This window comes from Semicossyphus pulcher, unplaced genomic scaffold, assembly GCF_022749685.1.
Source record: "Semicossyphus pulcher isolate SPU_LCO1_2020_fin unplaced genomic scaffold, fSemPul1.0.p SCAF_8, whole genome shotgun sequence".
Lineage (NCBI taxonomy): Eukaryota > Metazoa > Chordata > Actinopteri > Labriformes > Labridae > Semicossyphus > Semicossyphus pulcher.
In genome coordinates, this window is record NW_027211759.1 from 25,115,490 (window position 1) to 25,139,220 (window position 23,731).

The following is a 23,731-nucleotide window of genomic DNA, read 5'->3' on the forward strand; positions in this document are numbered from 1 at the left end:
TCCCTCTAATTCAGCGCATCCCCAACAGCTTATTCATTTCCTTGCCTGTGAACGGTGCTTCTCGCTGCTTGTCTCCGCAACCTGACGTCTCGACAGAGCTTAAACGAAAATTCGTATTTAACCAACGAATAAAAAAGGGGGAAAAAAACTGAATACTCTGTTCTTCATTAATTTACGGAAAGAAAATAAATTTGTCACAGAAATAAATCGTCCTGCGTCACTAACCAGAAACACATCAGTGTAATCGCTTCGAGGATCGTTTAACTCTAAATATATTTTTCTTTCTTTGAAAAAACAAAATGAAAACCAAATTTATCAACGGGGTTTCTTCTTCCCCCTCCATGTCGCTGGGTCTGCTAGTGACTGAGAACGCCCTGCAGGTCCAACCCGAAACCGAGGAGGAATGTAAGGAGCTTGCCCGCCTGGACCAGCCCGACCAGGACACCCGGCGCAAGGCTTATCTGTGGTGCAGAGAGTTTCTCCATGGAGCCTGGAAAAGGCTGGCTGAGGACGATTTCCATATCGCCATCATAAGGTACAGCGTGTTCACTTAATTTTCTGATCAGATGTAAGGCCCATTTGGTTGGTTGAAGCAAGGATGCGAAGGCTGCAATATACTACCGTCCACTATCATGATGTAAACCGGTAAAGGGCTAAAATGGGTTACATCTATTATATTGTTCTTAAACTGAAGAGATTTAACTCATGATGTCATCCTAGGCTAATCCGGGAACTGCCCCGTACACAGTGAATAATGGAACAACAATGAGGACACTGTGAAAAGAAGCCTTTCCAACTAGAATATTATCACTTGTATAAAGATGAAAATGTCATGTTACATCTAAAATTACTTTGCAATAGCCTTTAGAATTAGACCATAATTCACTGTGAATGGGCCAACTCCCAAAAACTGACACTTAGAGACAATAAAGGTTAAAATAATAATGTTTTATAATTCAGGGAGGTATTTGAATGCTTATACTGACTCTTTATACCATTTGTGTAATCAAAAGTTATTTGTATTTTGAGCTTGGCCTTTCTTATAATTTGGGCTACTGGGAGGCCAATAACACTGGCAAATTACTTTGCATTCTTATTTTCTTTAGCTGCTATTTTTGTTGGTATCTATCCAAATAGGTGTTTTTTATTACTATATATTCAAATCATGTTCTTAATAAACTCCTGTGTAATTTAACAGCACATACATGTAGCAGTTTATGTAAGATCGTAAGGGATAAGTTTAGCAAGGAGACTGTAATTCTTTTATGTACTAATGTACAGTTTTTATATATTTTATAATAGAGAGACAAGAGAGTTACAGTAAGATGCACAAAATACCTTCGGAAGCCATATGAAGACATATATCAGGGAGCTTTCCTATGGCAAACTACTAATGAGATGAGAATGACAAAAGCTGTCCCAACATGTGATGATGAATCATATTGACTGGCTATCTGAACTTTTGTCCTCTAGGGGTGGTCTGAGCAACAAGCTCTTCCTGTGCAGCCTACCCGACAGCCAGGACTCTGTTGGGGATGAGCCAAGATGCGTCCTGCTGCGCCTCTATGGGGCCATCCTGCAGGTGGGAGCCACATCTCTAGTCCACTGTGTTTGACAAACAGCTAAACTCTGTTGTTTTACTTTACAAACAAAGAGTTCCAAGTAAGCCAAGCACTTCACAATGACATGTTGTTGTGATGTAGCTCATTCTTGTGCAGTTATTAGTCTGTATTTATTTAAGTTTATACACTACACATAAAAAAGACAAATGTGAAAAAACATACACTGATTTTCTTTTAAGTGAAGTGTTAGAATGTTTGACATGTGTACTTTTTATCACAGAGTTGACTCATGTAACGGGTCAAAAGTTACTTTACAGCTTAAGTTGATAAAAACAGAAACCAGACGATAAAACAAAAAGATAATACATACAGCTGTGAGGTTTAAGAGTGCCACTATCTGAGGTTTTTGTTCTGTGTGTGTGCAGGTCATATGCTTATGTTAGTGTGTGCATGCATGTGCACTTATGCCTTCACGCGTGTATGTGTGTGTGTGCGTGTTAGCCATTGTTGTACATAGTGATGTACCCCCATGGCTGTACATGCATGTGTTCTTTGCCGTAGGCTTCCCAAAGGAGCGTGCCTTGGGCACTCTTGTTCCCAGGTGAACCCACCCAAAAACACGGTACAGTATGAGATCTCTGAAATCTCAGCCTAATAATACAAAGACGTAACACACACTCATGTAGCACAACCTTGGCTGACAAAGCTGGGAAGATACAGTATTGAAGAAAAACAAGGTGCTGAAACACCTCTCCTTTCTCTCTTTTCTGCTCTTTATCCTGATTCCTAATCGTTAAGAAGTCAGCTGAATTTTTGAACTGGTGGACAAACACAGGAGCCTTGAAATGAATCTGCACATTTGCAGCTTGCTCAGCTGAAGACCAAAACAGCAACAAGAAAAGTCATTAGCCAGTGTGCAATATGGCTGGTTGTTGCTTCACAGTTTGCACTAAAGCCGATAAATATCGTATTTCTTTGTAGGTCGACAGTGCTTGCAGTTAACACAGACAGATAAAGCCTTTTATCTCCAAAGATGATGTGGCTGGTGTGTCCAGAGTTCAGAATCCCAGCGAGCCTTTGGGATGATGTATTCTGCATTATTGCTAAGTGTAACAGAACTTCTCCAGAGATAAATGCAGTCACCATCACGTCACCATCACCATCAAGTGACAAGAATTCAATGCCCTTTTAACATTTGCAAATGATTCCCATAAAAAAGGTAGTCTTATCTTCTGCTGTTGTTTCATTGTTTGAGGTGTTGTTTTTAGAACATTCTGTTTGTTTAATTCGCTGCGATAAAAAAACTAAACAAGAGCCAAAACAATGACGCACAGATATGGGCTGCTCTCCTGCTGCTTTCTCAACCTTAAAATTTGTCATTCGCAGCCATAAAGTGATTCATTTTTATGTTGCGCATTACCCAGGCACGATGAGACACGCATTAAGAATTAACTAAAGTCCATGTAATTGCTAATGGCCGTATAAGTGATTAACTTTTATTACCAGGGATGTCTGAGAAAGCAAAAGCACTGTGTCCTTCACCAAGGTAACTACAGCAATCTCCATCAGGTCTGAACTGCTGGAATTAGTGACGTCTTATCAAAAAGCTAATAAGATTAAGCAAGTCAGATGTCACCGGCAGAGTACACAGCTACTAATAATTAAACAAAGCGTTTCTCAGCAATGAAGATATGTGGTTGTTGGGGGATGAGTCACCAAATAAATGTGTATTATTAAGGTCAGATTTTATTAGGGCCTGGTGATATGGCAAAGAAAATAAATGGCATACAATGTTCCTTTAATTTTTCCTTATATATTGATGACCTTAATAAAACAGAATGAATCTTCCATTAAACTTTATTTAACATGTGCTCAAGTTGTGTTCTTATTTCTAAAGTAAATAAATGGAAACCAGTAAAAACAATGAATAAAGCACCTTAATTTTAAGATTCAATCTCCCTTAGATGTTCTTCAAAAAGTCAGGAGGGGCTACAAGCTGAGCTGCATCTAACATTAGCTCTGCGTGTTTGTAGGAGCTCTGCTTTAAAGGGCCAAAGATTCCTTCTGTGTTCATCCTCCACAAACTATTTGAATTATTGGCAAGGGTTTTCCTCCTCCTCAAAACAAACATATGTAGTGAATATAACGAATAACGAAGCTGAATAAAGCATTTTCACTGTAGAAAAGTGTGCGTCCCTTCAATGCTGTTCGGTGGACTCAGGATGTTAGATGAGGGGGCTGCTAGCCTAGCTGTACAATATTACCATACATTCTATTGTAATCTCATATCCCAGATTGCTTTATTGCCAAGCCCTAGATTTAATGTAATCCACAGTAAAATGTCACATCCAACAGCAGGTTTTGAGTTGGGATATAGAGTATAGTTTTATCTCTCACTCTGCTATCTCTACAATGTCTGGCCTCTCTCTCTGCTCTCTGGTGTTGGCTGTCACATTTAGAGGTAGTCAGGGGAGCTCATTGATTAGGCTGACCAATTCTCTGCACTCTCATGTCCAAAAGACTTGGTGTGTTTGAACTCATACTGTACTGTCTGCCCTGCAGGCACAGCTAGGTTTGGATGTTGTCGCTCATGGACGGCTTCACATGTATTCATGGATAGTTCTTTCCTTTTTCTTTTGTTGATAGATGTCCTGTAATAAAGGAGATTCCCGACAGTCAAACAAAGAAAATCACTTCCAAGTAAGTAACTGATGATGGTGCCAGCATACAGCATGTTTCTCTGCACAGGGTGTGAGTCGGTGTCCCTCCAGTTAACAGAACACTCACCATCTCATTGGTCCAACCACAACCCCAGATGTTTGAGTCTTCTAAACCCCTGGGGCACTACTTGTTTCGGGAAAATTACAAGAAAGGCCTAACCTTAGTAACCCTGAGGGTTTATGAACTTCGTTAAACACCTGCCCAAACCCCTCACTAACCTTACTAACCCCTGGCACAGCATGACTAAGTTGGGAAATGCTACTATCACAGATTGTATTCATTGGAGGCAGTTGATGCGTTCAATAAACCTAATTTAAAAATTATTTTTTGGTAAGATTTGCTCATCTGACTTGACGTGTAAAGTTAACATGATGAAATTCTGTTTCAAACACAGGATGTGTGCATGTATATTCTATATGTATGTGAAGAAGCTGCAAATATCAGGAAAATATGTATGAAGTAGTGTAGGCAACGTATCTGCTGTATGTAAACAGAGTCCCCAATGGCAGCCTGAGGCACTGCCAAGCCTCATACCCAGTGACCTAGAAATTCCTTTACATTACATCACCTCGTGTGATTCTGACCCTTGACCCTTACATTATGAGGCTGACTCACAACTCATGTGATCAAGCTGAGGTCATCAGCCAGTTAACCATTGTTACCACTTTGGCATCGTTTCCTAAACTGTGCTGCTTATCCTCTGCAGCTTCCCTTCCTTCTAATCCAGCCTTCAGTCAGCGCTGAGGCTAATGCAGAGCAGACCCAGTATCAGTGTCTTAGGATAAACTCACCTCATTATACTCTGTCTAACAACACTGTCTGGTCAAACTAAATCCTATTTGGATTAGGAAGGAAGAAACAGTATTAACCCTTGTAGGGGGCTTTTACACGTCACAGCAGCCTAGAAAACCCTGTCACTGTAAATTAAGAACACACAGTTAACAGTACTCAAACAGTTATATACACTTAATGTACCTACAACTAGAGACTTGTAACAAAAATATATGGACATACATATTGTAAATTCTCAAATAATGGCCTGAACTGCAGAGAGAACAAGCTAGCCTTTATTGAAACATTTACATTGATAAATTCAGGGTAATTTACATTCCCAATAGGCCTGCACTATATGAGCAACATCTGCAATCAACGATAACATGGCTGTTAAGCTACTGTCAATGAAACTTATCACCACCTGCACTGATGTTACATGTCGTAATCCTTCCATCTGGTCATGGTCACGATCTCATCAGCTGCTGGTTGACCTTTAAGTTGAAACATCTGAAAATGCAGGGTTTCATTTGCAGTAACGAAGAAGGCAAGTAGAGGGAATTGGAAACAATTGAAGGAGGGTAGTTTTACACACATTATGTAGTAGCAAGGGCATAAGAAAAACATTATCAATGAAAGAAGACTTATATATATACAGTATGTGATATGATGATGTTTGATCCCACTTGGGGCGTCATTAGGTAAAAGAGGGAAAGCCACACACATATCTATACATTTGACATACCTACACGCTGACAAGCTCTGAGATGGCAGGTAAATGGTAAATGGACTGTACTTATATCTTTTCTAGTCTTTGCGACCACTCAAAGCTGCTTTTACACTACATGTCACATTCACACATTCACACACTGATGGCAGAGGCTGCTACGTTAAGTGCCGAACTGTCAATCAGTTATCACATTCATACCTGTTGGCTATGCCACCGGGAGCAATTTGGGGTTCAGTGTCTTGCCCAAGGACATTTCGACATGTAGCCTGAGGGAGCTTGGGTTCGAACCTCCGGCCTTCCAATTGAAAGACGACAGACTCTGAGCCCTGAGCACTGTCCAACTCTCCTAGGTTCAGATGGTTTTGACCAGTCTGTACTTGATAGTTTATCTCATCGTTGGTTTATTGCCATACATACTGTAACAGGACAGATAAGTATTGAGGTTAGAGCAGCAGCTGTGATCAGCCCACAGTGCACCTGCTGCATCGCTCCAAGGCCAGCTGTTAAATATCCCAGAGGTGGGGAGCAGCACTCATGTGGGACCAGTGTAACAATTTAGATTCAAATATACACAGAGAACATGATCCAAGAGCCTACATCTACTGTCAGAATGAATGTTGTATGGAGGTTAAAAGTAGGACCTCCTATTCATTCAGAAAGGATATTCAGATTTACTACAGGAAGTTACTGTTTCCTGTCAAAAAACAGGAAATAGTGGGAGGGAGCTGCCCGTTATGAATGTTGACACGTCCTCTGTGTCTGACTTGTTGATAATTAACTTATGAAGTAGAGGAAGACTTCTGTCAAGGAGAGTGAGCCAAATCAAACAGACTGCAACAGTCAATGTTGGCCTCAAAAATAGGTCACAGGAAATTAAAGAGAGGTTACTGTAGGACTGCAGGGCTGACACACCAGGGTTACTGTGTCTGACACTGTCACGGCCTTTAAACAAGAATGGCTTAGTGCATTCACAATATGAAATTTGAATAAAAAATATGACTTCAAAGGCCCTGTAAATGTATTCTCCCAATCAGCTTCTAAGTACGAGTCATGAGGTCAGACTAAGTTTTGTTTTTTTACACATGATAGATTGGTGTTCCTCATTTTCTCTCTGCTTTTTTCACTGGTTGATGGGGGGCTGAGCTAAGTTCCAAAAGTTTGAGGGCCATCAATCAAAGCTAAACGACCAAGTTAATGAAGCCTATAAACCAAGTTTTTCAGTCTTTAACTAAATAAATAATAACATAAATGTTTTTGTATCAATATTGTTGGTTATTATGAAATTATCTGTCATAAATATTTGGTAATAACAAATAGAGCATTGTTTCCCAAACTGTGGTACACTGGTTTTTCAACTGAAGATGTAATGTTAGATAATTTAATTACAAAAAACATTGAATTTCTTTTACTTTACAATGATGTAAAAAAAAAAAAAGGGTTGTTTACCATTGAAATATTTTAGAAATACAAGTTGGGAGTGTATAGCAACAAAAAGACGTGACGTGACAATAGTATTAACTTTTAACGTTAACATTTGTTAGAAGCATTTGGAATATGACCCCAGTGGTTGATTAAACCAGAATACATTATTTTAAATGGCTACAAGGTCCAAAAGAAAATAAAGTGACATTGCTAGTCCCGACAACTACCCTGAAAAAGGATTTGAATCTCAGATATAGAGAAATACCTCGGCATCCCCTCTGTCCAGAATTGGACTTTTTTGCCAGCACTACCAATTCCCGTGACTGTATAAATGTGGAACTGTAAAAGACTGTAAAAACATTAGCATGCGCTAGTTTTCTACATTACAGGAGCGAAATTTCAGATGGTGCACAAGATCACAGTCAAAATTGTTTTCCTCTTGCATGATTTTAAATCAAAATAATTGTACAGCCCTGTCCTCAAACATCCAGACTGAATCATGTTTGTAAAGGTTACAACATCAGATGAGATAAGATAAAATTCACTTTAATGTCCCCAAATAAAAATCTGCTCTGCACTCTGGCCTTACGTTCACAAAACACACCAGTCTTTAAAAGAGATCTGATTCGCTGACTTGATACCATCTTACTGAACTTGGCCCATAGAAAACGTATGTTAGAACAAGCCAAGCCAAGCTCTGCGTAAACAGAAGGTTCGACCGTAGGCAGACTAGGTGCTGCAAAACCGGGTCAGTCCAGCTATAGTAAACCAGATGATCTACTTGTTGACTCCCTGAAATATCGTCAGGGGACTGATGCATCCTATAAGCCCACCCCACAGGGCTTTGATTCTTTGCTCTGCTCTATGCACAGGCTGCCAGCTGGCATGTTGTCTGGCAGTATGTGTGTCAAGTTGATTATGGTAATGTAGATCATTCACGTTGGAGATTTGAAGCTACATGTGATCAGCATTCTGCAGATGAGGCATTATGTAACTATGGGGAGTATTCTCTGAACAAATGCCCTGTAAATTAAGCAAATTGTGCTGCTTGCTGTTCAGGAGACAGTTCAAAGGGTTCAAATTTGCCTTTATCACAACCCCCTGAAAGCAAATGTTAAAGCCAGTTCCCCAAACACATGAACATGCTGAGGCTGCCATCGGCTGTGCCATCTTGATCCCAAGTTTCTTTGTTCATTTGGTCCAAATGATTATTTGAGTGGCTCATTTCAGGCCTGCTACAACCTCAGATGCCCAATTATTCTTTGTTTTTTTGTTATAGAATTTAATTTATTCATCGTTGTTGGGATCTGAAGATAAAAATCTTCTTAGATAAATTGCCTACCCTAGCTTTAAAAGTGAGATTTGTGAAACTTTGCACTGGAATTCTTACCTTATCAACCTTGAATGGTTCCATTATTCCACTCATAATTATTGATTTTTACTTTTTCAATTAATATTTTAATGTCGAAAGAGAGAAGAAATATCTGACTCCTAAAGTCATTGAGCTTCACTGTAGGCGGTACAGTTTTGTTTTGAGAAATATGCTTGCAGCATGGTTCAAAATACAGTGTAACATCTAAGAGACGACAAAGCAGGCAGTTGTGTTTCCTTTGAGCTGGCTTCCTGCTGGTCGGTCAGTATGAAGCACATTCTCTGGCAAGAGTCCAAACACCCCAGCACTCGCATCCAAATCTCTGTCCCTTCAGCTATTTATCTAAAGGTTACTCACTTGCTGTTTCTTATTGCAGCTATTTAAGGTTGCATGGAAATGCAGATTGTTTGACATCTGAATTCAGTCAGATTATTCATGTTTAAGGCATACTCTAGCGAAAGTACTGCATTTTCATTAAGTGCGGGGTATTAGTCGAACTGATAAAGGTCAAGTCAAAGAAAAGAAGCAGAATAAGGTTAAAAAAAAGGAAATAGGCCTAGATTTGTCTCTGTCTTCTCGGTTTCACTTCCTCCAAGATACGCTTTTTTCAATTTCACTATTTTGGGGTTTTTTATTTCGAGTCTTGTTCTGTTAATTAATCAGAGATCTCTCACACCTGCTATTAAATTCCTGCCTATGTGGTGAGAAGCCTGGTTTTCTCTCTTCTCAACACAATAGAGCAGAGAAGAAACAAGTTGGTGAGAAGCCAGCACACAACTTTGGCCTTCCAGGCTCCAGGACTCGTGTTTGTGTTCTCAGTTAACCTTGAGCCCCCATTGGGCTCCGGCCTACGTGCGTTGCTGTGTTGCTTTGTGAGTTTTGTGTGTCTCTAAGATAAAGGGAGAAAGACAAGGCTGTCTGCTTTAACAGTGCCTGGCACTCTGAGAGGGCCAACTGGAAAGTTTTAATCTACCTCTTGTGTTCCCCTCAACGCTCTGACAGGCAAACCCAGCTCACCCCACAACATACCATTTCTCCTTTTTTAAACTCCTCCATCCTTGTCTTTCACATAATCTGAGGTTCTAACATTTTCACCTCAGATCTTTTTAGACTCTCCTACACATTGTGAAACAATTGTTTCATTCATGCCTCTTCGTCCATATCTCACTCTAACTTTCATGTTTTCAGACATTGTGACCAAGAAAAGTCCTCATTCTGTTCTCATTGCATTTTACAGCACTGATGGGTCGTGGAGGGGGTTGTGGTCTGTACTGTTCTGAGTGTAAAAGTAGAGCTCTAATGTTTTTTCACTGTTGTGTATTTTTAGGGGGCGGAGGCCATGGTGTTAGAGAGCGTGATGTTTGCAATCTTGGCCGAAAGAGAGCTGGGACCAAAACTCTACGGAATTTTCCCTCAGGGTCGCCTGGAGCAGTATGTCCCTGTAAGTCACCACGTTGATGTTCACGCGCACATTTGTTTGTAACATTGCCACTGATGTCTTGGCGTCATAACTCCAACTTAAGTGAGCTAGTATTTAAACAATTTCAACAATGCCCAGTCTTCCATGTTATCTGAATGCGAGTTGAGAAGACTTTTAGAGTAGTGAAGACATCTAACCTTCATTATAAAAAGAGGGATTTGCAGTTGGGTTAGGATTTCATTCATGCCTGGTTAGACATGTAATGTAAAAGTTAAAGTCAAACATTGTCAGCTGGCGAATGATGATACAACATGGTTTGTAGTGTGATGCACTGTTCAATGATGCATCATCAATTGATGTTCAAAAATAATTAATAAACGATTAAACACCTGCTCTTAAGTAAAGCACTGTTTGACAAAGTAATGTTTTACACATGGACGAAAACCATACTAAACTGGGTTGATATTATGTTGCTACTATTAAACTGTTGCTACCATTAGACTGTTAAAAGACCCGGGCAGCTGTGGCTCAGGGGTGGAGTCCCTCAGAAGGTTGGGGGTCCTTGGGCGAGACACTGAGCCCCAAATAGCTCCTGAAGGCAAAGCAATGTGAATGTGAATGAATGTGACATGTAGTGTAAAAGCACTTTGAGTTGCCAAAAGACAGTCTATTTACCTGACACAATACTGTTATCTTGTTTGAACATGAGTTCACTGCATGAACGTGAACTTACAATTATATAATAGCTGAGGTTCAGGAGGTCTTTTAAACAGAATTACACAATTTGGTATTGATTGGTTACAGAAAAACTTTAAAAGTGGGATATCACATAGCATTTCAATAAATCAGTAAGGACATTGTTGTAAGTCAGTCGAGTACACCATTTTACACAGAGAAATGCAGGAGCAACATCTAAGCAGACTGTTAACTAAAACTGTGTAACAGGTTCTCCTCCTGTATTTGGGGGTGACATAAAGAAACTTCAAGTAGCTCGCTCTTATTAAACATTTGAGCTGGTTCAGTTTTCTTTAAACCAGATCTTTTATTGGTGTCCTTACATTTTTTTTAGCATTTAGTTTTGATATTTTCATATAAAAATGGTCAGTCCTGTTTCATCTTAAATGGGACAGATGGGGGTCATTTTTCTGTATTAAGTGAAGCCCTATTGTACTTTGAAATCCTTCTAATGGCAACTCTAAAAGAAACTCTCTAAACCAAAGTTATTGATTGAATAAAATAAGCATTTATAATATCTCTTGACAGAGCCGTAAACTGGACACTTGTGAGTTAAGTGACCCCAGCATCTCAGCAGAAGTAGCAGAGAAGATGGCCAAGTTTCATGGGATGAGGATGCCCTTCAACAAGGAGCCCAAGTGGCTGTTTGGAACCATGGACAAGTAAGTCCTTTCAGTCTTGTTTTGTGTCCTGTCTAGTCCTCAGGTGTACTATCTGGCTTATCTATTTGCCACCTAAGTCTACATGAAGCAAGGTTTTAAAGGAGAGACTGAAATAAGAGACTAAGCAGATTTGAAACCCTTCATTTGTCAGTAATTGACGTTTTTGAATTCCAAGATAGCGGCTGCGTCACTGATTGCTTATCGAAACATACAAAGTGGCAGGTGGCTTATCGTAATGTACATTTGTTTGAATTGCTGTCAAGTTCACAAAGATGTTAACATTGCACAATTTCTGTCTGCATGTGGTGATAAAGTTCATTTTCCTGCTCCACTGATCTCCTGTGAAGGTACAAAAGTTCTGGGTTATCTTCCAGGATTACGTATTACAAACATTTTGTAAATTTCCAGCCACTTTTAGCTACAACTTGACAAACAGGTGGAACCTACTAGTGATGATATCAAATGCACCCAAACCCACGCCGCATTAAAATCTAAGTTAAATTCTCTGTTGTTCTCCTGTGCTTTTGATTGGTTGCACTCCCTACTGCACTTTTATTTTCTTTTTAGGACTTGGTGCTTATTACTGCACTGAAACCTTCCCTTTTGCTCTATGTTATGTATTTTATTTCATCCTTTTTAAACAATCTTTATTTATTAAGCACCGTTTTTAAATGTCTGACTCTTGTCTTTGCCACTTTTAGCTTGTGCAAAGCATTTTAAATTGCGTGTGTTGAAAATGAAACGTGTGTTATAAATAAAGTCACTTTGTCTTGCTTTGCCTTGCCTAAATAACTCTTAAATAATAACTCTTTTCTTTTTTGTACTTTCATTTATCTTCTCTGCACCTCTAAACACACTCTCGCACGTACTTCTACTGTTACTGCTGCTTAAACAACAACTGCTAGCAATGCTGCTACTATATTTTCACTACTACTATGGCTGTTTTTACTTTTTTTACTTTTTACTTTTTAGTAAAACTAATGTTTGGTTTTATTAAAACTCACATTTTTACGTCTACATTCGGGGTTACAACATTAGGCTATATACGTGATTGTAGTTGAATAAAAGAGAAATAGATGTACACCCAGAAACAAATATCTTGTCACATTCATAAGTTCCAGTGAGGTCATAACAACCTTTGATTCGCAATCATTGATTGTTAAGTCGTGGCATTGCGCTTATCTGTGAGTCAGGATGACATTAATATGTATTTAGACTACAGCGCTCACACTGTCACATGGTCTGACTTCACTGTGTGTCACTTTGATTTATCAGACACAAATATTTTTGAGTGACAACGTGGAGTAAATGTGTGTGTAACACTCTCACCAGGTACCTTAACCAAGTCATGAGGCTGAACTTCACCAGAGAGTCCCACCTGCGTCGCTACAACCGCCTGCTCAGCTACAACCTGCCACAGGAGATGGATATGCTCAAGTATGTTTCTGCACACACACACACACACACATGACCACAAAAAACCAGTGAGTGAAACATGTGGAATTCCAAACATGGCGTTATGCAACAGAGTGTGCAGAATGTGTAGGTCTTATGACAGAAAAATCCCACTTTAACATGTCAGAGGTACATTTGAAACAACACACTTCACAAAACAAACACTGTTTTATATCAAAAAGTCCACTTCTGTTCTTTATTCTGAACATGGCAACAATTTATAAGAGCAGACAATCAGCGTGTGGACAAGCAGAGGTTGCAATACTGTCGAACCTTTCCAAGAACATTCTGAAACCTTTAGTTTCTCTGAACTTCTACCTGGGAATGTCTACTATAGATTATAAAGTAAATCTCAGAGATGAAATATCCTTTGTAATGTCCAGAATTGTTTTTGGCTTCATATAAATATATCTTGTTGGTTGTGGTCATCATTTGTAAATGCAGCCAATTAATTTTGATCCAGAAGCCATTTAAACCCAGCTAATTGATCATTCCATGACTTTTTTTTCTCTTTTGCATGTTTAGGTGCCTGCTGGAGTCTACCCACTCTCCTGTCGTGTTCTGCCACAATGACTGTCAAGAAGGTAAAACATATATTTCAGGCTTAGTAATGCTTTTAGGATTAGTTCAGTTTTAAATAGACACCAATGGTTCCAATTATATATTATTTTATTTTGTCTTTTATGAAAAAGTATAAAAAGTGTTGTTGCTTTCAGGAAACGTCCTCCTGCTGAGGGGCCGTCAGAGCTCAGACAAACAGAAGCTGATGCTCATTGACTTTGAGTACAGCAGCTACAATTACAGGTAAGCTAGCAACCACTGAAACATAACTTTCAAAGAAGTAATACTGATAACAAGTAGGCTGTGTATCCAAAGCCTGATATATAACAATCCTCATTGTGATACAGCGCTGCACTGCGTGCTGGTGCTGTTATACTTAACGGTGCAGTGTTTATTGCTGTCAGCTCAGAGCTAGAAGGTTCCTGCTTGGGAACACGGATTAGCTTCTCTGCGTGGAGTTTGCATGTTCTCCCCGTGCATGCATGTGTTCCCTCTGAGTACTCTGGTTTCCTCCCACAGTCCAAAGACATGCTCGTTAGGTTAAGTGGTGACTCTAACATTGCCCGTAGGTGTGAATGTGAGTGTGATTGGTTGTCTGTCTGTATAGTCAGCCCTGTGATTGACTGGCGATGTCGTATGATAGCTGCGAGAGGCTCCAGCCCCCCCGATGACCCTAAACAGGATAAGCTGTATGGATAATGGATGGATAACAACACATCATACTGTTGTACTGGGTGTCATGTTCCTTTAATACAGTTAACCTGAGCACTGTTGTTCATTTTCAGTTATTACAAAATACAGCATCCTGCTTTAAAAAATCTTTATATTTTTTCCATCTGCAGCTGATAGTAGGCCAGGTCCCAGTAAATGTAGTATTTTTCCTTTTTGAGTAACATTAGCTGACACTTAACTACCGTGCCAAGCTTATATACATAAAATGATGTAATAATGATCAGTTTAAAGATGTATGTTAACAGTAGGACCTACTTCCCGGAGCTCCTGTAGCTCATAGTTACATAAGAGTTCTCTTCAGACCAAGGTTAAATGTCAACATTGCGACATACATAACCAGTTAAGTTAGTTGGAGTATGTTCCCAAAGAATTCTCCTCAGGTGTAAAGATTGTCTAACGTCTTTGGCAACTGAAAGCAGCACCTCTACTGATTTCTTCCCAGCATTGAAAACAGAGGGATGTAGCTGAGTGTTGCATATGGAGTTTCACAGGACTAGCAGGAAGGAAATAACTGCTTAAAGAAAAGATAACATTATTGGCAATAAAAAGCTTAACATCATAAATCAGATTGAAATTGTATTGTAAGTCCAAATCACCCAGCCCTGTCATCAAGGTGTGTCTGATCCAAGCACGCTCAATAGATACGGACATTGCTGATAAATCTCCTTCAGCTGTAACTGCTGCGTCACTGCCCCTCGTCCTCTCGCCAATTCTTTGCCTCCCGACTACCCTTGGCTCTGCAGTCGACATAGATGGGAGGGGGCAGCAGAGGGGGGCTGATAATCATGCAGAATATGGAAAAGAGAGGGAGAGAAAAGAGAGAGTAACCCAGATCTGTGTTCCATCAATATTTCCTTCTGGCAGCCACGCCTCATAGCAACAGCACTCTCTTGAAAAATTCACTGCTACTGTTATGCAACCTATATTTTGCAAGCCAATGAGGATGCAGAGGATGGAGGCAATGGAAAGACCTTATCCAGAGCCGGTCGATGTTACTAATGGAGATGATGCTGCAGTGGATTTCCATTACAGTCCTGCACACAGGACTAGAAATCAACTAGAATGTAATGAAAGAGAATGATACATTATGCATCTGAAGGAGCACTTCTTTTCAGCACCTGACATCAAATGTTTGTGTCTGGCTGTGTAAATTCCTGAGTCGTTCATTTATGGGAAACAGAGTGGAGCGCACTGGCCTTGGCCAGTTTATCTCCGGCAAATGCCTGTCTCTGTCTTTCTTTCTCTCTCTCCCTCCCACACACCAATACAGAAACACTCCCACCCCCCTGCAGTTCCCTTCAGCGTGGCCCCTTTAAGGCTCCTCATATGCTGAACAGCAAACATGTGACCGTCTGTACACAAATGACCTGCTGCACACACACACCGAGCATGTGAGCACGTGTTCCATAATGCATGTACAGGAAGGACACACCCACAAATGGACTCACATAGACACATACTGTGGATTTTTAGTCCATTGTCTGACATCAGCTAGGAGTGGAAACAGAAGGGAATGAGTTTAGTTCACAGGCTCCCTCTGTTCAGCTTCTGATAACAGTGTTGGAAATGCTTCAATAGTAACCTATAGCTCAAAGACAAAAAAAACTGAAATAGGATTTTATGAGAGTGAGATCTTTATTTCTCATTTTTTCTGCTGAATCGTGTCCATGGGCTTTAGGAATGTTAATTTTGACTGGTTGGTGGATATCTTTGGTTTAGAGGATGTAAAGGTCTGACACCAATTAATCCCTGTTTTTTATTTTGCCTATATTTGTTAACAATATGGACAAATTAGCACCATTAAAAGTATGCCAAATCCGCAGGTCCTGTTTGTAATGTAACCAATGATGTCCAGAAAACTGGATTTCTATGCTACTTAAAAATGTTAAAAATAAATAAAATTTAACAATTTAGCTTTTACGTTCCCATAAACCCAGTGAAGGGCATCCATGTTTGAAAAGTAGTGAGCAAACCATCCTGTCAAAAAAGATCTCATGTTCTCCTGAACAAACAAATCAACGATTGTTTGGGACATTGCATGGTTTCAAAGGAACTGTCGTACCCAACAATCCAATTAAACTTGAAGCGGGGGTATTATGCTGTTTCACATTTTAAGACATATATATAATTTTACAATGTTGGATGTCCATACTAAATGTGGGTAAAGTTTCAAATCTGTAGGTAAAATAATCCCCAGGCTTATCAGCTCAGGCTGCAGGCTGCTGTGAATGCCAAGTTTCACACAGTTTTTTTCTACACGCTGCACTTTGTGACGTCACAAAGTGCAGCCTCAGCAGGCTTCGGAGAGCTGGCCAATCAGAAGAAAGTGGGCTTGTAGGGGTGGGGTTTCAGGCAGAGGCTATATTCTCACCAGTGTGAGAAAAATGAGTTTTTTTAACTAAGTAAATTATGCTAAGATACTCCAGGTATCACACAATGAAATATGAAGCTTGAAATGAGCATAATACCCCTCCCTTTAAACATATTTTTAAGACGCATGTTGTTATGCAACACAAACTGCAAGAGATACACAAGATATCAATATAAAGTATGTACTTATGTAGAGAATCATCTGTCACAGTCTTATATCGTCTCTCTCCAACTGTGAATTTTGCAGAGGATTTGATATTGGCAATCATTTCTGTGAATGGATGTACGACTACAACTGTGATGAGTTTCCTTTCTTCAAAGTCAATGCTCAGGCATACCCGTCAAAGGCCCAGCAGGTTTGTATGATATTTTAACATACTGACATTTCATTTATTAAGTTTACTCGTTGGCCGCTGACTGATGTGAACTTGTTACGTTTCCTTACAGCTCCACTTCCTTGAAAGCTACCTGCGTGAGTCTGACCAAGGGTTTGACAACCTGAGCGAAGAGGACCAAATGAAACTGAAGGAGCAGCTGTATGTTGAGGTCAACAGGTGAGCACAGAAGCTGCTATTAACTGACAAAGCATGACACAGTAGAAGACATGACAATAGACAGATTAAAAGAAATGAAAAGAAAGAAAAGAAAAGTGACCATGTGTTTTTGGATATAGGTTCTCCCTTGCATCCCACTTCTTTTGGGGCTTGTGGTCCACCATCCAGGCCCGGCTCTCCACCATCAAGTTTGGATACCTGGTGAGTGAAATTAGTTTTCCTTTCCTTTTTTTTAATGGCTTCTGTGTTTGAATGAGAAACGAAAATATATGCTGCTAGTAAGACAAGCAGTTTTGCCTTGGAGGGAGATTAGTGTCAATATTTACAGTGGTTGAGAACAAGTCAGGTCATGTCAGTTTGAAAAAATGTCACAAAGACAGACAGGGGGGCTATTTCTGTCACAACAAGAGAGTAACTAAGATGTGGAGCCAGTTGCTAAAAGTGAAGCCCGTTTGAAAGTCACCAAAAAAGGCCTTGTTCTGCATTCACTTTAACTAAAAGATACTCTGGTTTTTTTTTTATTAAGTTGATTTTGTTTAAAGCCTAGCCTTGCTAAAGCTAGCATCCCAAGTGATAATACAGTTACTGTGAATTACAGATTGGCCTTGCTAACCAAGCTAGTGCTAGTGCTCATAACTTAGCATTGGCTAATCACTTGCTCGTCTCCAGCTCCACCCTTTTGTCCAAATATGATCATTTCTGTCTCTTCAAGACGAACATAGCGATGGCAAAATGGCTGAACTTTAGGTTTCAAAACGTTCATAAACCAAAAAGTGACCTTACCGTGGCTACTTTTGATAGACAACATATGTGGTCACAACTCTCTGGGTGTGACATTTCACCTCATCAAAATCATGCGTATATCGGACATAATACGTTTATATCAATTAAAAAAAACAGTATTAGATACTATTTACTCATTTAACTCAAATAGAACATTCCTATACAATATATCAACATTAGGGGCAGTACAGCTAACTTTGAACATTTTGCTGGGAATTCTGCTGTAAAGTTGTAAAGCTGTAAAATGTAACATTAGGCTAGGATTTCCTCTTTCTTCTCATGTGGCGATTTGATGTTTTCATAGCATATTCACTGCTGCCTTTACTTTACAGTCCCAGTGCTTCAACACTAAAGGTCTCAAAACAGTGGCTCAAATGGCATAATCAAAATAAATGTATACTTGTTTGTGTTGTAGGAGTACGCCCAGGCCAGATTTGATGCCTACTTCCAGCAGAAGAAGAGCTTGGCTGTCTAATGGAGCGATATGAATGAATGGATTGACAACAAATTCAATCAAACAACAGGAGGAAGAGATGCAGGCTGGTAAAGACCTCACGATCCACGCTTTACTTATACTCCCTGCCTCGAGAGGATTTGCTGGCCATTGCTGATGTTGTGTTGACCAAAGCCAAAACTTCGTCACAAGGCTAGGTGCTTAAACTACAGAATCCTTTGCAGCTCAAAAGTTTACACTGCAAAACTCCTTGAGAGCCAAAAAAAGAAAAACCATCAACTTGTACTAACCTTCATCACTGGTCAGAAGTGCTTTCTGCTTCTGCTTTATTGGAACCATATCACTAACATGAGGGTTATGTTTTGAGCAGGAGAGAGGTGGATTTCGGTTACAGCTAGATTGGAAATGTTAACATTGCATCAATGTTTATGTATTGATCATTCCCTTATGGAAATGCTCTGTTGGAAATAACCAAAATGTGAACTTCTCTTGGTAGATTCCTCCTTATGGAAGCAGCCAGCTGCTAGCTATGTATATTATATATAGATCTCAGTGTGCAAGTTACCTGGCCCCATCTGTTACTGATGGGCTGACTTGTTGACTGGTGGAATCATGACTTGATTGACAGGTCAGATTGATGTCTACACTTCTAGATATTACACACTTGTTTGTTTCATTTTCTAGTTTAAATGGTTGTACTTGATGTTGCAGTTTAAAATATCTTAAAAGCCCATTCCCTCCAGTATTTACAGGGGCCTTTTTTTGTGAGTGTTGACGACAACCAACAGCATGTATTCAACACCAGGCTTTAGCTTGAATATATGCTATTGTGAAAGTAATACGGCAGTAGAGGTGCCTTTCTTGGCGGCTGGTTAAGCTCCATTGAATCCAAATCAGAGACACCAAACATCAGCTTTTTTGGTTCACAGTATTATTATGGATCACTGCATCAAGCAGATCCAGTTTACACATCGGGTTATTAACATCTGCATTCTTTGATTTAGCCAAAAAAAGGCATTCCAGCCATGCTTTATAAGCCTGGGAAATTGTTGGGACAAAATGACCATAATTAGCTTTTTTACTTTACTATGTTATCACTGCATTGAAGAAACTGTACTGTCACACGGTAACATGACAATCCTTCTTTACTGTGGTCATGGATTCTTTGGTGACGTCACTGGTTTTCTGGCATAAGTGCCTACAAAAAAAACATATATTATTCATAGCTGCTGTGAAAAGATACCTTGAACTCTACTATTCAGTTGTCCTGCAACAAAAAAAAGCTCTGCAGCAATAAGCATATCCATCCTTATTCCTGCGAAAGTGTAGCAAATTTTTACTTCTCTGTATTTTCCCTGTTTACATTGGAGCCACAGGCATTTAGTATGGAAGCCACTAAAATAAATATGTGACTTGTGTGAAGTGTACAATAGGCGTTACCTCATATTCGTTTTGGGAGTGCAAATGCCGTATTATACATTGTACACACATCTGAGGGAACTGAGCAGGAACTTTAAACTAAGTTTGTCACCACACCTGTAACCTGATACTGGAACCATCCAGAGGGGATTGAATGTCTGCTATGGCACTTTTAACCTGAGGACTGAGAAAAAAAACTACAGCATTATATAGTATTTTCATGTTTAAACCTTTGGGGGTTGTTGAACTGTGACTTTACATTGAAACTTTATTATTTTACATGCAATTGTGTTTTTTGTATATGTTGTTGTTAAATGTCCTCTGGGATTTGTTGAATATATGGTTTGAAATTTATTTAGAGATAAAATGGGACTAGGGAAGCAGCAGTGAAATGTGCAGTGGATTGTACCAGAATACTATTAAAATTTAAAGTGTTACTGGTACCCATTTGAGACAATAGTATTTACTTTTACATGTTTTCTTTTGTTCACAACATTGAGTGGATCTTTCTTAATCTGTATTCATTCTTTATTCATTTTTGAAATGTATTTACCCTGACCTTCCACTACATGCTATTTCTTCTCAACTTTGTTGTCCTTTCCAATGTCTTTTTGTATTTGCTCTATAAAAAAAATTACACCACGATCTGTAGCTATAGTACATTCCACAATTGTTACTTTGCCTTCAGTATCATGTGCACTTTAGACCAAAAGTTTAAATTTTGATCTATCTAGTTTGTCAAATAAAATTGTAATTTGTCCCCAGTAAAGAACAAACACCCTCGCTCACTCATGCAGTCTATACCATAGTAGTAGTAATTTGATGTATGTAATATTCACTAACTATAATATAGAGGGTCATGCTAATAATTATTCAAATATAATGAATGACAAATCTGTATTTTGTCATTTTTGAGAATGTACATTGTGTTAATGTAAGAACACATTCTGTTCTGTGATAGCACCCATAACTGAATGTCATGTGACTCACAGTGATAACTTGCTATCTATGCAGCAATATTAAAAGTAGTCAAAAAACAACCTTAACCTGTAATTCTGACGGTTATGTGTTAACTGTCACGGCACAGAATTGACCTTGGCTGTAAATGTTCCTTTTCTGCTTAGCACAAATAAAAATCCAACAGAAAATACCTGACAGACTAGTGTTGTTTTTTTGTTTGTTTTCTGTCAGGACATGAACTCTATGTAAATATGACATAAAGTCCTACAATGTCAAACAAATATTGATTGAGTTAGTTGATTCTTACTTTGACATCGTTGTTTATCACACATTTTGTATAAGCAAAGCTTTTTATTATTGAAACAATAAGGATTTAATTACAAGTATTTGATAATTTATCATTTTGGTAGGTACCGGTGAAAGTGACTATTATTTTTAAGTTTTAGTTTAGCGTGTTAGCATGCTAATATAATCAGTACTAAGCACAAAGTACAGCTGAATCTGATGAGAGTAGCTTTATAGGTATTTGGTCAAACCTGACCAAAAATTAAAGAAGTAATATACCTGATGTTTGAGGAAATGCTATTACAATTCCTCTTGTATGGAACACAAATGTCCAATAATTAGGCTTATCCTCTGGACAACATACATTTCTATCCAAAATTCAATTGAAATTCATCCAATAGTTTTTGAAGTGTTTCAGAGTGGTGGCCATTCTTGGGAGACATTTAGCCAGCTTTATGGTCTGTGTTTTCATGTTGAATACAAAACTTGCGGTGTACTGAACTTTGCTTTCTAAAGTGGCTGTTTGTGGTCAGACAAGTACACTTGCATATATATCATCTTTTACTCTTACTGTAACTTAAGTGTAACTGAGTTTGCATGGAGATAAGGACAGCACTGACGCACAGAAGGGCAGTCAGTATAGTTTACATGGAATGCTCAGTGAGATGATGGATTCTGAGATGAGTGACACGCAGAATGCTGCAGTGCGAGCAGCAATGAGTCAGACTTGGCTCGGTGAAGTGACGCTGCAGCCAAAGGCACTGACCATAGACAGCCCACAAGACGACCTTAGTCAGTGTCACACTGCTGCCAACGCAGCATCCTTTCAGATAGCGACAGTTCATCAGATTGTATTTTCTTATATTGAAGTTTTCTGCTTCGTCCAAATTTTATTTAAGACAAATATTACCCTAAAACATCTATGTGATCATATTCACACCCCTGCTTCAGTAGCCAGTTCCTAGTTGTATTTTTTAGGTTATTAAAATAAAGGTAACACCCTAATTGTTGTAAAAATTAGGGTATAATTCATATCTGATCCAGCTGATTATATTGCATATCAATTAATGTAAAACGTAACTGTGAATTAATTGACCTATTGAGTGTGAACTAATCACAAAGTCATACTATCATTTTTGCAATGATGACAACAGGAATAATTGGTATATCCAGCGTTAATTCATGCATTATCATGAATCATACATTGTTAGGCATACCTTTGTATATGATTTGTACCCTTATTGTACCACAGTGTACCAAGAGTGTCCATAACATAAATACATTTAATAACTAAGAAGTTGTGCTCAGTTATATTGTGCAGTGTGTTGGCTCTGCAGTACTGCCAACAGTTTAGAAATGTGCAACTAAGTAAGGTAGAAAAACTGGATTTTCAGGCAGATTCCCTGTACATTCCTGACATCATATTGGAGGAGCATTTCTATTACGGTTCTAATCCTATCTGAAACTGATTTAACATTAACACCTACCTAATAACATGTGACTGGCAAGCTGTTGGGAGGTTAGAAAGCAGCCAGGGTTTGAACATCTTTTTCCAGCTCTCCTTTTTAACTTTTACACAAATAGTTCTTTAGTGTCTCTAGTTGAGAATGATTTTTGTACTTTGTCTGTTAAAATGCAATCTTGGAACCACACAACCACCATCTTACGTTACTTCTAGCATTCGTCTCATATGCAAATAGCTTTTTTTAGAGATGACTTGGAATGTGGAACAACTTCAATATAAAAACATAGATAAATGAAACTTCTACTAAATACTGGAAATCCTGTATATATCCAATTTACAGAGACACATTCCACTGTAAAGCTTTACTGAAGCTATGGAAATGAAAAAATGTTTAACCTGACATTGTGAAATGTGGGAAGAAGGTTTAAGTTGCTGCAGTAATCAGAGTGAGTAGTATACACAGGAGCAAGCCAAAAAGCTTTCAATTAATAGAATAGATTTTATGTTACACTTCAGGGTGATACGTTTTTTTTTTATCAGTATCTTTATATAAATGGGGTCAGATTCCTGCAGCCAGGCTGTTAAAGTCTATTCCATAACTGTTGGGAAACTTTCCCTTTTCTTCTTTCAAAGATTCCATGTTGCTGTGGACAATAGAGAAGAAAGAGCAGTAAGACAAAGGTAAGTGGGACAAGAAAAGGCTAAGGTAATAGGTATTAGTGAGGTAAGGAGGAGGGGTGTGTCTGCTTTGCTTGTTGTGGAGACTGAAGAATGCAAACTAACAGCAAGCAGGGACTGGGGGAAGGGGCGATGATCCCTGAGCACTGCTTAGAGGGCTGGAATGTTTCTCTCTTTCTTGTCAGCAAAGCCATAGACAGAGAGAGTGGGTCACGATCAGAACATTTGCCATCGCACCGTTCTGTACTGTCAAAACCTAGAGCAGTTTACGTGCTGCCCGTGTAATCAAAGCCAGGAAGAGAGACTTGTTTGTCATGCTTTCTTTCTAGTTCAGGGAACATTTGTCCTTGATTGGCATTCATGCTGAGGCTTTGGTCCCTGCTGCTGACACAGAAACAGACAGCAATAATGGAGTGTAGAGGAATGCTAACAAGCAGACAAAGAGTAGTTGTGAGGCTGAAGGTTTGGCATGGCCAGCTGGGGGCTTCTGCCCAAGATGTCTGCATCTATGTGACCAATCTTAAGTTGTTTCTTTGCTTCATATAACAGCAAAACTGACAACTGGTGTGTCTTTTATGGTAGGCAACATTCCTTAAAAACATAACGTGCACAAATCCACA

At 39.1% G+C, this 23,731-nt stretch overlaps 1 protein-coding gene across 1 annotated transcript; it reads left to right on the forward strand.

Annotated features, from left to right (window-relative positions):
* The first annotated feature begins 40 nt into the window (after positions 1-40).
* On the forward strand, positions 41-20,871 carry chka (choline kinase alpha). The gene is made up of 12 exons (XM_069687023.1): positions 41-535; positions 1,474-1,582; positions 4,209-4,262; positions 9,906-10,019; positions 11,262-11,395; positions 12,728-12,832; positions 13,376-13,434; positions 13,567-13,654; positions 16,761-16,869; positions 16,961-17,067; positions 17,187-17,268; positions 18,266-20,871. The coding sequence occupies exons 1-12, from the start codon at positions 300-302 to the stop codon at positions 18,323-18,325; spliced, it is 1,257 nt and encodes a 418-aa protein (XP_069543124.1). The 5' UTR covers positions 41-299; the 3' UTR covers positions 18,326-20,871.
* Positions 20,872-23,731: the final 2,860 nt, after the last annotated feature.

Excerpts from the sequence above, each read along its gene's own strand:
- chka (XM_069687023.1), top strand. The coding sequence starts at position 300 with ATGAAAACCAAATTTATCAACGGGGTTTCTTCTTCCCCCTCCATGTCG. Across the intron at positions 16,870-16,960 it reads ACCCGTCAAAGGCCCAGCAG|CTCCACTTCCTTGAAAGCTA; the intron begins GTTTGTATGATA and ends GTTTCCTTACAG. Across the intron at positions 17,269-18,265 it reads CCATCAAGTTTGGATACCTG|GAGTACGCCCAGGCCAGATT; the intron begins GTGAGTGAAATT and ends TTTGTGTTGTAG.